The sequence below is a fragment of the Eucalyptus grandis genome, chromosome 2 (assembly GCF_016545825.1).
Source record: "Eucalyptus grandis isolate ANBG69807.140 chromosome 2, ASM1654582v1, whole genome shotgun sequence".
Classification (NCBI taxonomy): Eukaryota; Viridiplantae; Streptophyta; class Magnoliopsida; order Myrtales; family Myrtaceae; genus Eucalyptus; species Eucalyptus grandis.
The window spans coordinates 50,624,771-50,638,292 of NC_052613.1; the positions used below are offsets into that span (position 1 = coordinate 50,624,771).

Genomic DNA, 13,522 nt, shown 5'->3' on the forward strand with positions numbered 1-13,522 from the left:
GTTAGCTCCCTTTGCGTCGAACCCATCCTTCCAACACGCGACTCGCGCCCAACCGACTGAAATCGGATCGTACATCTAATAAATTTTCCCAAGCTGGACCGAATCCGTCCCTTTGATCCAGTCAAAGGCAGATCATCCACGTCTTAATCAGATGATTCAAAGAGAATGTGACACGCCCTTAAGAGAATGCGTCAAGCACGCACAAGAGTTCGAGGTCTCAAGTTGACGAAGGCACAAGGTCCCGATTGGTTTGTTGCTTGGCTAAATTCCATCTTGGAGTAACTTATTACAAGTTTCGTCAACACTAAGCAATAACACAAGTAAAATCTAGTCACTTTGGAGCCTAAAAATTTAAAAGAAAATTTTAAATAAGAATCCAAAATACTCTTATTCTCTCAAATAATAATTTAAAGTAAATCTTATTTCAAATAAAAACCTGAAGTGACCATATTAGTCTCAAAAAAAAATAAAGTAAATCATAAAATGAAAAATATACTTTGAACTTTTTTAAATTAAAATACCCTTTCTTTGATTGTCATAATAGTTATCAACTAGCCAAAAGTCCTTACTTGAGATGATTTGGTCACTTCATATTTTTATTCGAGATAATTTAATTATTTCAAGTCTTATTTAAAAAATATGTATTTCGAATTCTTATTTGAAAAAATTAGGACTTTTATTTAAAATATTCCCGTAATCTTAGCATGTAAAAGATCTAAAACAGGATACGTCGTCGCTAGTGGAGTTGAACCATTATTTCGCCTGCGAAACGACCAAAACCACCAACTGGGTTGACCCTCATCCTTTCCATCAGGACCAGAAAAATCGGTGGTGCTGCCACTAATCTCGGTTCGGCCTGTGACAGCATCGCGCACTCCTCGCCCTCTCCTGCTCCTCCCGTCCGGACTACCGTACGGAGACGGAGCCCTCCGCATCGCGGACGCCACGCGATCGAAACACATTAAAAGAGAGCACGAAGAGCAAACGCCGACCAGAGGTCACACAACTCACAAGCAAAAGTGCACATCGCCTTAACGCAGCGCGCGACTTCGACCGACATTTTCCGGCGCTCCCCTCCCGTCCCCATCACTCCCGAAACGTGTCGCTTCCGAACGGATCTCTCCAGCCCAAAAGATCTCATATTCTTTTGCTTTTAACCCGGACAGGAAACGTCAAAAGAAAAAAGGAAATGGGAAATTAGGATTCATAGTAAATCTTCTGTTGGAAATGCAAAGCGACCCGAACGGGAAAGAAAGGGACGGCAGGGAGCCACAGCCAACCCCCCTCCCCATTTATTTATTCTTGTTCCTGTGGACGGTTATGGGGAGCTGAATGTTCTCCTCCTTCTTCCGCCGCAGACTCGCCCATTTGGTGGCCCTGAAATTCTCTCCTTAAATTTCGCTGTCTGCAAGTGGAGAGTCCACTTCGTTCCCGGGGAATAAGTAGAATGAATTGTAATGGAGAAAGGGACGAGGGGCTTGAGAGTCACTCCTGACTTTGCTTGCGATCGAGGAGAAAAAGAAAAGAAATGAGGAAAGGAACGAGCGCGGAGGTTGATTGAACTGATGGGTACCCGGGGACTGTCTTTCTTGAAAGCCCATCTGAATTTGGTTGGTACAGGATTGCTGAACCGGTTCCTGCAGGGAAACATGCCCGGGGTCGTGACCTCTTTCTGGGTTTTGCTCTGCAACTTCCTGTTCTTCGTCTTTGGATCAGTGGACAGATGCTTCTCCAGGTTTGCTATCGGTTCGTTTTTTTGGTGAATTCTCAAAGTAAGTGATGGTTTGAGATGATTCGTGTTAAAACTTTGGCCTTCTTTTCCTGTAGATTTCAAGCAGCCGAAAAATCTGAGAAGAATGATGAAAGTTCCTGTTTCGCTGGTTCACATGAAGATGATGGGACGGATTCGGAGGGCAGAGAGATTGAAAACAGAGGACACAAGGAAGACGTTATTGGAAGCGATGGAGGCGAAGAGGGCTCTGTTTTTGTGGAAACCGCGTCGAGCAAGTATCAGTTCTGCACTGGGAGAGACATCAGTGCATTTGTGGAGCAACCAAAACTCGTGAGATTCACTGTCCAAGAGGTGTTCGAGGGTTCAAGCGATGATTACACGATCCATGGTAAAGATCTCGTTGCTGAGCTTTGTGTCGGCAATGAGTTTGGTGAAGAGGAGACTGAAGCTCAAGAGCCAACAGAGGATTCTCTTGAGAAAGATGGCTCTGTTCAAAGCATTGCAATGGATAAAGTCCTTGATAACAGGGTAAGGGAACCATTGATGGATCATCAGCTTAGCGAAAAGGCAGAGATTCTTGAATCAGAAGATGAGTTTTTGGATGATGATGCTTTTCTTGGTGAAGAGGAAATGATTTTGGATGATCTCTCGTCTCAAGCTGATCTAGAGTTAGAATCGGTTTGCTCAGATGATGGAATTGTTTTTGGGACTGATTCAGCCAGTACTTTCCATGCCCATGAACAACAGCACCTGGAAAATTGCACGGTCAATGCTGGCGATGAAAGAATTCCAAGTTCCGAAGAAGATGAAATGCTCAGTGAAACTACATTAGACCCCGAAGCGGCCTTCGTCGCAAATCAATCTAGTGATAGTGAATCGGAATCTGATGATGACCTCATAGACGTCCAGTTGCAGAAACTGAATTTCTCCCACACAAATAAGTCGTCCTGCAAAAATTCGGTCGAGGACAATCACAACAGGGAAAGTCTGGCGTCCGACGACATGGAACTGATGATGGCTAATTCAGAAAATTCCCAGGAACTTGGGCAGTTTCAAGAGAATTCGTCAGCATTGGATTCTGATGATAATTGGGACTGGGAGCATGATGACATAATAGAGCAGCTGAAGATGGAGCTTAAAAATGTGAGGACCGGAGGACTTCCCACGATCTTAGAAGAATCTGAAACGGACTCTCCGATGATAGGGGGCGACGATGATCTCAAGCTGAAGCCGCTGAAGATCGATCAGAAGCTCGAGCACAAAGATCTGCTTCAGGAGATTCAGAAAGTGCACAAGAACTATGCCGAGAAAATGCGGAAACTGGACATCTTGAACTACCAGACTCTACACGCTATCGGTAAGTTACTCACCAAAGTCTCGATCCTTTCGCTCTCGTTTTGTTACAATTCTCATTCACATAGCAAACAGAACGGCACGGAGCAAACATTAGCAGAAGTCACTTCGATTAATGGGTGAATAATTCAGAAGAATCTCGATCCTTTCACTCTGATTTTAGTACAATTTGTCGTTAAACACAGTAGGTATGGACAGAGCAGGAGTAAATTCGATCGACCAATGCATTATAGGATTGAATTTGATTCCTATGTTCGCAACAGTTCCTGATATTCTATTCTTGGGAATCTATCAGACAATAATGAGGAGCTAATAATGGAAGACTTCCGTCTCTGGTGGGATCTGATTGACTTCTTTTGACTCTGCAATGATGGCCCCTCTTTTTTTTTTTTCTTGTCTTATTGTTAATTTAAATTTGAAGCGTGAAAATGGCGATTCTCTTGGCATGAACAAATCTAATCTTTATAAAGTAGGAGCTGAGTAGACCACACCAAAGGCGTGCAATTCCTGTGAGGGAAGATCTTTTAAAAGAAGCATAATGGACGGTGGGTCTCCATCCCCGGCTCGAAAATCTTTATTCCATTTTTTTCAGTTCTTTCAAATCAACTGATGCTCGTGTAAAGCAGGCCCAATTTGCTGTCCACTCCTTCAACCACAAAAGCCTTCAATTAGTTAAACGTCCTTGTCACCCTTGTCTCAAAATCTCATCTTTTCTTCTTTCCCCTCCATTTATTTTTCATGTGAACAGCACAGGTAACTGGTACACCTAAAAAATTTGCTTACGGTTCCTCTAATAATGCACCTAACTCGAATAGTGACCTTAATCTCATTGACAGACATCTTGGTCCTAATTAGTGTTGCTTGGCTGCAATCTTGACAGAAGGCATGTACTAGTTTCTGGGTTTAGGTTGACACTGTCATGATCATCTGCAGGGCTGCTCCAACTGAAGGATCCGCTCAACTCAAACACAAACCGTAAAGCTCTCCTCTCGCAGAGCTGGACAAATAGACTGAGGAGGCCCAAGATCGACTCCGTGGCGGAGTCCAAGGTCGCATTACACGGCGACCTCGAAATGGTTTATGTAGGACACGCCTGCCTCTCGTGGGAGATTCTCCAGTGGCAGTACGGGAAGGCCCGGGAGATGAGAGAGGTCGATCATGGAGGGTTCCGCCGTTACAATCAAGTAGCCGGCGAGTTCCAACTGCTTCGAGTGCTTCTCCAGAGATTTATAGAAGACGAGCCATTTCAAGGGCCGAGGATCGAGTATTACGTCAAGAACAGATGCGTCCTGCGTGGCCTCCTCCAGGTGCCGGCCATAAGAGGTAAATTAGAGGACGTATTGCAAACATAACTGACCTATCGAACTCGACACGGGAATTCTGAGCTGAAATCCTTTTGTGGGCTTGGTTAGGTTTGTTGAACTGAGAAACGGACAACAAATCGGAGCAAAATCAAGTTTCAAAACGGACTAAAACCAATTAAATCGCATTACATTTGGTTCAAAAGGGATCTCAGTTTGATTGCCTAAACGTTATAAACCAAGTCAAGTTAAAGCACGTTTGAATAGTACGTCAAGAAACGAAAATTGCATGTAAAACAACGGACTGCTAGACAAGTAACTGTTAAACTATTGCAATATGCAGACGACAGCTCCAGGGAGAACAAGGGAAAAGTGGCCGACGAGAATGCCATCTCAATAGAGACGCTGGTAGAGACCATCGAGGAATCTATGCGAGTTTTTTGGGACTTTATCCGTGCCGATAGATACGAACTTGACGTAGGTTCAAAGCAAAGTCAGCTCGACCAACAAGACTCGGCAGATTCGGTACTTATGACGGCTCTCAGGACTCAACTCCAAAAGGTTTGTGTATTCTGCCCCCCTGGGCATTTCATGTACTTAACGTTACGTTTCAAGATAATCAACCCAGCTAAACCGAGTCTTTTTTGCTTGCAGAAGGAAAGAAGGCTCAAGGACATAGTGAGGAGCGGAAACTGCATAGTGAAGAGGTTCCAGAAACCTCGGGACCGGCTGGATCTCGCGATTCTGTTCGCTCAGGTCGAACTGAGATTGGTCTCGAGGGTTCTGAGCATGCGGAAGGTCACGAGGGATCAGTTAGCATGGTGCCACAATAAGTTGGACAGGATCAACATCATTAGTAGGAAGGTATACGTAGAGCCGTCTTTTTTGCTCTTCCCGTGTTGAGAGCGGAGGGGCCAGGTTTCCGCGGCGGAGTTTTTGCTCGCAAACGGCAACATCTTACAGAAAACAGGATTAGGAACATAGGGTGAGACTGGATTGCTGTGCTGCTGGTAGCTATTTGGTTTCCCATCAGGATGTATTTTGCATGTTCCCTGGGGTGCGCACATGCATCTTTCTCACACACTCTTGTGTAATAGTTGTGATGTATGTAGATATAATAAGATGCCAAACCCTAATACAAAGCTGGAGGAGAAAGGGGAGTGCTGTTATGAGAGACTAATCCTTTTGTTCTCTGCATTTTTGCGCCATGGTCGAGTGGTCGTCTCGTGCCGTGTCTAGAACTTGTCATCCGGGGCCGCCCCTCGAATATGAAAAGATGGAATAAGAATGGAAGAATCAGGATGAGCTAGCTAATGTTATTTACTAGTAAAACAAATTTCGACCGACCCTCAGGGAATTACTTGAGTGGTCGAATGTTTGTTTCGAATGGGACGCATTCCACATTCAAATCGTATTTTATTTCATTCAAAGTAATCCTAGGACCTCTTGCGCCATTTCCTTGGATCCATAGAGATCAGTTGAGCCAAAGGTTTTTTTTTTTTTTTTTTTTTTTTTTTAAAGGTAAGAATATATTAAAGGAGAGTTAGCTATACAAAAACGGTGCCAAAAACTTTCACTCATAGTGCAAAAGCAGAATGAGTGGAAAGGGAGCCAGGAAAAAGAACCAGAACAAACACAAGAAACACCAGCCAAAACAACCGGCAAACACAGCACAGCAAACACTCCGTATTACAAAAAAAATAAAAAATTCTGAATTGAGAATTTTATTGGTAAGTGAAGATGAATGTCCTTTACAATGCAAAAGGGCCCGCATTCCATGTGCTTCCCAAGCGAGTCGGATATTTCATCGACCCGAGATTTACCTATTCCAATGATCGCTTGATGTAAACATGTGAACATCGTTAGACATGTCACATGTAGCTCACAATTTAGTATAATAATTAACGCAATGGGCTATGAGTGAATGTTGAACATGGCATGCTTTGACATTCACTCAAAGCCCAATCATATTGCTAGAATGTCTTGTCATCTTCGTCTGCACATTAAGCCAAAATCCCGACCGTCTCAATTTCATTTTCCTCCAACTTTAGCCCGAATCCCATAAACCCAATTGTCCCTGTCCGTGAAGTACATATTGTCTTAACATCCGATATAGAGAAGCCAAGACATATGCATTGTCGGATGAGATGGAACCAATGATAGGGGCCACCTCATTCAATGTGGATGTCCCCAAAGGATGACATGCCAACACATGGGTGATTGAGGCTATACGTGTGCTCGGAGAAAATTACTAAAAAATTCTTAAATTTATTGTAATTTTTTCAAATCAATCATAAACCTTATTTTTTGTCCATTAAATACTAAATATTTTATAATTGTACTAATTCAGTTCATATAACCAATATTGGCTAGCTAGTACTAACATAGATGCCGGTCGACACTAACATGGCAATTTTTAAATAATTCGTTATTTTTTGAATTTTTTATTAATTTGTTATTTTTTCTTTTCTTTTTTCTTTTTTCATTTTCTTCCTACTTTTCTTCTTCTCTCTGTCCGCAGTGACCGGCAATGCTCCAGCGAGGACCATGAAGCCCTTGCCGCTCAATGTGGGGGAGAGAAGAAGAAAAGTAGTAAGAAAAGGAAAAGAAAAGAAAAAAAATCAAAAAATTTAAAAAATCGAATAAAATAAAAATATTAGTAATAAATTGCTACATTAGCATCGGCCAAGCGACGTCCACATTAGCACTAGCTAGTCAAAATTGGTTAGATGGATTGAACTGATATAATTACAAAAGGTTTAGGATTAAATGAGTAAAAAAAAGTTTATGACTAATTTAGAATTATAATAGGTTTAGGCACGACCAACAAACAATTTAAGCTCGATATTGGTTGGAGTTATACAAAGCGATTTCTTTATTCATAAATCGAATTTTCATTTAAATATAAAAACAATTGAGAGGATTGACCCAACTACAACAGCAAAATGTAATAATTCAAGGTTTAATTATATTTCCAATTGAATTTATGTGCTATTAAATTAATTAGTAATTTTTAAGACTCATTTATTAATCTCATTCCTAATTTGTATTTGAATATATTTATTTCCAGTTAAACGATTTAAAAGCTACCGGGCCCGCGCACGAGCGATTTTTGGATTCTCAATAGTCCATGTAATGGGCCGGTCGGAGGCCCAGTTACCTAAACCAGTCCGGTAGGCAACGCGGGCCCATGTCATCTACCGACGCGCTGCCGTCAGATGGAAAGATGAAGGGTATATTCTCAGCCGTCGGATCTAGGGCGTCTATCCATCGTCCCCCAAGCGAAAGGCTCTCCCATATATCTGCAAACCCTAGCGGCCACCGCGACCCCCTCTCTGCTGCTGCAACTGGAAGCCGAGCTCTCTGCAAAACCCTAGAGGTAATAAGGAGGAGGAGGAGGAGGAAAGCAGAAGAAAAATGGTGCAGCGTCTCACGTATCGGAAGCGGCACAGCTACGCCACCAAGTCGAACCAGCACCGGGTCGTCAAAACCCCGGGTAATCTCTCCTCCCGTTTCCTCTCCCTTCCGCTTGTTCCGTTTTGAGGTCGAATCGTCCTGCGCTGAGGGCTTGATTCGTTCGAGACCGCGAGTTTGAACCGAGATGCTTGCGATTTTGGGAATGTAGGTGGGAAGCTAGTGTATCAGACCACCAAGAAGAGAGCCAGTGGCCCCAAATGTCCCGTCACCGGCAAGAGGATCCAAGGGGTAACGCCGTCTCTCACCTTCCCTCTCCTTCGTTTTCCGATTGATTGATCAGTGTTTGGCTGTTGAAATTGGCTGCGAACGCTGTGTTTGTAGAGAGATCTCGTGTTGTGGTGCGATTATGTGGATGATTGTTTTGGATGATTGCGGTGCGCTGGGCCCGTCGCTGTTGGATCGAATTGATGTTCTCACGGGGCGTTTCTTCGCGTATTCGGTCTCGACTTAGGGACATTGTTGTTGCTATTCGGGAGTGATTTGTTGGTTTTGAGTCAACAGTTTTAGTGTGCATCTGGAAATTTGTTTCGAACTTGGATTTTACTCGGTTTGGTGCTGGGATTACCGAGACTGTGGGAACTGCCTTTTGATTAGTAAGGTGCATAGAAAATGAGGAGAATGCGCACAGCTGGATGAGGCTTTTGATTATACGTGCTTGACACGGTTCTGAAGTGTTGCCTTCTCTACAAGCTGGTATTGCCGGCAAGAGCTCTGTGCTCTATGAATGATTGGCAATGTCTTACCCAATACTGTCATTCACGGGTTGTGCTTGATCTAGGTTCTTGTTCATTGAGTGCGCTGCTGATGCTTTTTCATTCCTTCAACTTGCATCCGTCATAGCCTAATTTCTTGCTTGCTTTTCATTCTTGTGTTTTCGTAAACATGTCGATGATTTATTCAGATAGTTGTGATTTGTTGGGGTCCCTTGTGTTGCATTCATGATAGGCCTTGATCATTTGTGCAGATTCCTCATTTGAGACCAGCTGAATACAAGAGGTCGAGATTATCCAGAAATCGCCGTACCGTGAACCGTGCCTATGGTGGTGTATTGTCAGGAGGAGCTGTTCGTGAGAGGTCATTATTTTAACCCGATATCTGTGGATCTTTTTTTTTTTTTTAAATAATCTTCTATGCTGTGTTGAGGAATGCTCATCTGAGTTTAAATGGTGTTTTTCAGGATTATCCGGGCCTTTTTGGTGGAAGAGCAAAAGATTGTGAAGAAGGTGTTGAAGATTCAGAAGGCTAAGGAAAAGCTAGCCTCCAAGAGCTAAGATTTGTAAAACCACAGTGAGTCTGGCGCTTTGAGAGTAATTTTGGTTTTGAATTCTTGGTAGTAATATGAGTTGCTGGGTTAAAATTTGCTTCTTGGGCTTCTTGGAACATCATATGTAGCGCACCTTTCATCACTTTGTCGACAAGTCAACTACTTAAATTTTGACTTTTCCATTTGAATGCTTGCTGATGGTACTGAAAACATCATTTATGATGTTCATGATGTAATATTAGATCCACGATTTGACAATATTGGTTCTGTTTGAGCTTGGATGTCCTTGAGGGTATCTTCCAGGTCATTTGTGCAATCAGTTCATAATATATTATCAACCAGGAGAATGCATAGCCTTACACTAAAGTCCGTTAAAACTTAGGTTTTGTTCACAGTTACCCAGAATCTGGTTATTCAAAATCCCAAATACCTCAATATGTAATTGAGAGAAGCTTCAATCATAGTGATAAGTAAAACCACGTCGCATGACTTATTTTCCCACGAAGTTATGGAGTGTTCTACATCAGAAGAAGCTGTGTGTTATGGATTTCCTGGCTGAAAGAAATATCTTCGGTGATTGAGTTTCGTGTTTCAACACAATGTCATTTGGGTGTACGGAAAAGTGAAGAGCAGCAAACATGATATAGATTTCGGGCTAACAATTTGTGGAAAGACAAAATTTGTCTCAGGTTTGTGATGATTTTGCAATCTGACTGCTTGGGAATAGTTGCATTTGGAGAAGATGCAAAAGGTGGATCTCACAAAATAAGGTGCTATCGTAGCAGTGGCGTGTTTCATTAAAAGTATTTTACAATGTATAGCACAACGCCCTGCTAATTGCGATGGCCTTGATACACACCTGTGAGAAGCAATACAAACAATACTGAGAAGACTTGCATTCTAGACTTTTGGAGTTCGGAAGAACTAGGTCTTCATTTTGGCAACCAGCTTGTCATGAGGTGGGAGATTCTCGCTCATGAAAGGGTGTGCCTTCAATTCATCCGCCCAAGAGAAGAACAATGCATTCCTCTCTCGGTCGCTGATCTTGCCAGTGGCCTCCTCAAAGGCTTGGTAGTTGCAAGCACTTACACCGACCACTATGCCCAAAAAGCTCAAGTTCTCACCATTGAAGAATGGAGATTTTGAAGGAAAGTCCCTCTGAATGCCCTCCTCGAACACCCTCAGCTGCTCAACGAGGTCTTCTCGAGCCTTATCTTGATCCTTCCCTTTGGTCTGGAGGACGAGGTACGTTGCCCGCTTCACCTTTGACACCAAAACATCGAACCGTTAGAACTCAAGCAAAGCGATTGCTTGCCCCTTCCTACTTCTTACGTAAATCATGGTTATTGTGTTTTCGAGTCATGTGATTAGAGAGTAAAGTTCCCAGTACTTTAGTTAGAATCATCGGAGTTCATGTTTTCTGTAGGCAATTGCCGAATTTAGCCCATAAAATGAGACTCCAGTTAATACCTTTTGATCGTAGAAATCCGCCCAAAAGCGGATTCGTGACCTAGTGTAAGGATCCTCAGGGAGGAGCTTGGGGGCATTGCTCCAGTACTCCTCGATGTATTCGAGGATGAGAAGCGACTCGCAGATCGGGCGGCCATCGTGCAGGAGCACTGGCACTTTCTGGTGGACGGGGTTGGAGCGGAGCAGCAAGTCGCTCTTGTTCTTCAGGTCTTCCTCCACGTACGCGAAAGGAATGCCCTTAAGTTTAAGGGCGAGCTCGACCCGCTTGCTGGAACTACCAAACGTCCCTAGCAGTACAACCTCGCTGTTCTCATCCATCTGTCTCTCACGGTGTGTTCTGCTGAATGCCAATGCAGCAATTTATAGTCTTTTCGAACTCTTCCTCTTGATGTACACACCAAGCACTCCAAATTGGACTCGGTCAAAAGCTCAAAAGTGGTGGTTGGAGAGGATTAAGACTATTCGATTAAAAAAATGTAAATGTTGGAAAACTGAGCAGAGCGGAGATCTTGAATAGCGTTTTTCAAGTTAGGAAGACTTTTATACTCGATTGGCTTGGAGAGTGTGGACCAGAGACTTTTCTGGTTGGGTCAAGTGATTTGACCGAAGGAGATTGCCTCGTAAAGAAAACTTATCCGCACCGTGGCTCGTTAACTAATGGGGGACTTTGTCTAAATTGAGTACACAAACACAACACAAAATCTCCAAAATTTACTGTGATCTGTAAGGGACAGATAAAAACCATGGATGCATTCCATATCGTTGTGTTGCGGTGCCCGCCGCAGTCCGACCGCAACGTAACCTTTCCCTCAACGGTCACAGAGGTGATGTGGAGTGGCCCATACCCTTGAAGAAAGTACGATAGATGAATGAATCTATTGAGGGAACGTGTGGTAACTAACAAGCAGAGAGATGGAGACAGCCTAGACAGCTCGAGGAAAAAACTGAAGAACCATTTCATAAATACGACATGTGAAAAAAGTAGAAGATTTGGCTTCAGTTACTGTAACGAAAATATCGTTCATGGTACTGTCGCAGTATTGTTCATCACTGAGTGTAGAACTAGGTTGGTTGCAACTTGATTTTTCATCGTCGATTCAATAAATAAAAATAAAAAGTTGTTCACATTTCAATTCGGATTTCGGACTCCTGAACACTAAATGTCGTCAAGAAACCTCTCAGGCGCACCTACTGAAGAAATTACTCCAAGACAACGTGAAGCAACGCTCCATCAGAAGCGAGCTCGACGACAACGCCCGCCAATTCTCGACGTTCAAACTCTTCTGCACCACCACCGTCTATCCTCCGTCCGCTCCGACCCTCTGTGCAGGCTCCGGCTGTAGGTTGACGAACGAGAAGGCGCAGTCTCCGAACACCAACGAAGGGAGGTTGAACACGGCGGAAGCGAGGTCGAGCGCTCCTTCGCCGGGCGCCAATGGCGATACTGACGAATGCGTTACATCGGGAGAACGCATGAACTTGTCTTGCGGACATGGGCTGGGAATGTGGTGGTGGTGATCCGACGGAGGTGGGGTCGCTGATGGGGGGGAGAGGCAGAGGGAGTGCGAGAGGGCTTTTTGGGTGGTGGAGAGAGAGAGAGTCAGGGACACTGCCAGCCACATGTCTGCATAATGCTGTGAAAACCAGTTGACTGGGAAAGCCACGAAGTGAGTCGGTGATGAAGATTTCAAACTACACGTGCTCAACTCAGAGAGAAGATAGACTGTTATTCAGTTTAGGATGTGTAACAGATTAAAACAACAGCTTCTTCTTTTTGTTTTTAAGTTCAGTTTTCTTCCATTCTTTAGTTTACGAATACTTCTCTTCTTCTTCGTTGAGTTCATGTAATACAGATAGTATAACAGAGCAAGCCATTGAAGCATGCTCTGTGATGAATAGTTTGTATTGTGAAAAGAGAGAGAGAGAAGAAGATCCCAAAGTTTTGTGATCATTCTTCATCTTTCATTCATTTTGTTCATCTTCACATCATTCTATTCATCTTCACATGGTATCAGAGCTATTGATCATCCTTGTTGGATAGTCTAGTTTAGCAATTGATCGCTCACAAAACCCAATCGAAGGTGCTGTAGCTGCAACAGATCGAAGTAGCTTTTGAACTTCGCTGATCGCAGCAGATCGAAGTAGATATTGATCATCCTTGTTTGTTGATTCAAAGATCTCAAAGTGCTTTACACTCGCTTAGTTCTTCTTTGTTAAGATTTGAGCATCATTGGTGCCACGTACAGAACTCCATCTTGTAAGTTCAACATGTAATCTTGTCTACATTCGCAGAATCACCATTATCATCATCATCAAAGACTATGGGAATGAATGACCTTGCTTTTCGTAGTAAGCAACTCTCTTTAGCTCTTTCTTTTCTAGCAGATCTATCAATGTCCACATAGGCCTATCACGAAAGGTGAATGTGAATGTCAGTAGCGAGTTTTCAATGTCTCCAATTTGCTTTCATAGACTTTGGATCGATTGGAATTGGAGAGTCCAGTTGCGGAAGTGGTGATTTTGGGACCAGTTTAAGATGAACACGGAAATGGCAGCAAGAACATAGAAGTATCCCATTCTAATACATGTTAACATCTCCAATTTTGTCACGATCAAGTTTGTTGAAGACAATTTTTTGTTGTGGCAAGCACAGTTCCACAGATTTCTTCGAAGTCAAGAACTTTTTGGCTTCATTAGTGGTGAAATTCCATCACCTCCTTGGACGTTACAGGTTGAAATTGAAGGTTGTGAAACTGAAGCTATAAATCCATATTACACAAATTAGACAAGAATTGATCAGCTTGTATCATCATGGATTAGTGGAGCTGTATCTTAAAACATTTTGAGCTTGATCATTGGTTTAGAAACTTCCTATGAGGTATGGCAAACACTTCTTAATTGTTTTACACAGAAATCAATTGCTAG

At 43.0% G+C, this 13,522-nt stretch overlaps 3 protein-coding genes across 3 annotated transcripts; 2 read left to right on the top strand and 1 right to left on the bottom strand.

Annotated features, from left to right (window-relative positions):
- The first annotated feature begins 1,019 nt into the window (after window positions 1-1,019).
- On the top strand, window positions 1,020-5,691 carry LOC104433633. The gene is made up of 5 exons (XM_010046444.3): window positions 1,020-1,735; window positions 1,828-3,089; window positions 4,019-4,408; window positions 4,730-4,947; window positions 5,041-5,691. Exons 1-5 carry the CDS (start codon window positions 1,566-1,568, stop codon window positions 5,287-5,289), a joined length of 2,289 nt encoding a protein of 762 aa, XP_010044746.2. The 5' UTR covers window positions 1,020-1,565; the 3' UTR covers window positions 5,290-5,691.
- Window positions 5,692-7,666: 1,975 nt separating this feature from the next.
- LOC104433631 (60S ribosomal protein L34) lies at window positions 7,667-9,408 on the top strand. The gene is made up of 4 exons (XM_010046441.3): window positions 7,667-7,882; window positions 8,012-8,091; window positions 8,828-8,937; window positions 9,041-9,408. The coding sequence occupies exons 1-4, from the start codon at window positions 7,804-7,806 to the stop codon at window positions 9,132-9,134; spliced, it is 363 nt and encodes a 120-aa protein (XP_010044743.1). The 5' UTR covers window positions 7,667-7,803; the 3' UTR covers window positions 9,135-9,408.
- A 473-nt stretch (window positions 9,409-9,881) lies between these two features.
- LOC104433632 (glutathione S-transferase U10) lies at window positions 9,882-12,164 on the bottom strand. Its single transcript, XM_010046443.3, has 2 exons — window positions 10,598-12,164; window positions 9,882-10,390 (listed from the first exon to the last, which is right to left on the bottom strand). Exons 1-2 carry the CDS (start codon window positions 10,913-10,915, stop codon window positions 10,052-10,054), a joined length of 657 nt encoding a protein of 218 aa, XP_010044745.1. The 5' UTR covers window positions 10,916-12,164; the 3' UTR covers window positions 9,882-10,051.
- Window positions 12,165-13,522: the final 1,358 nt, after the last annotated feature.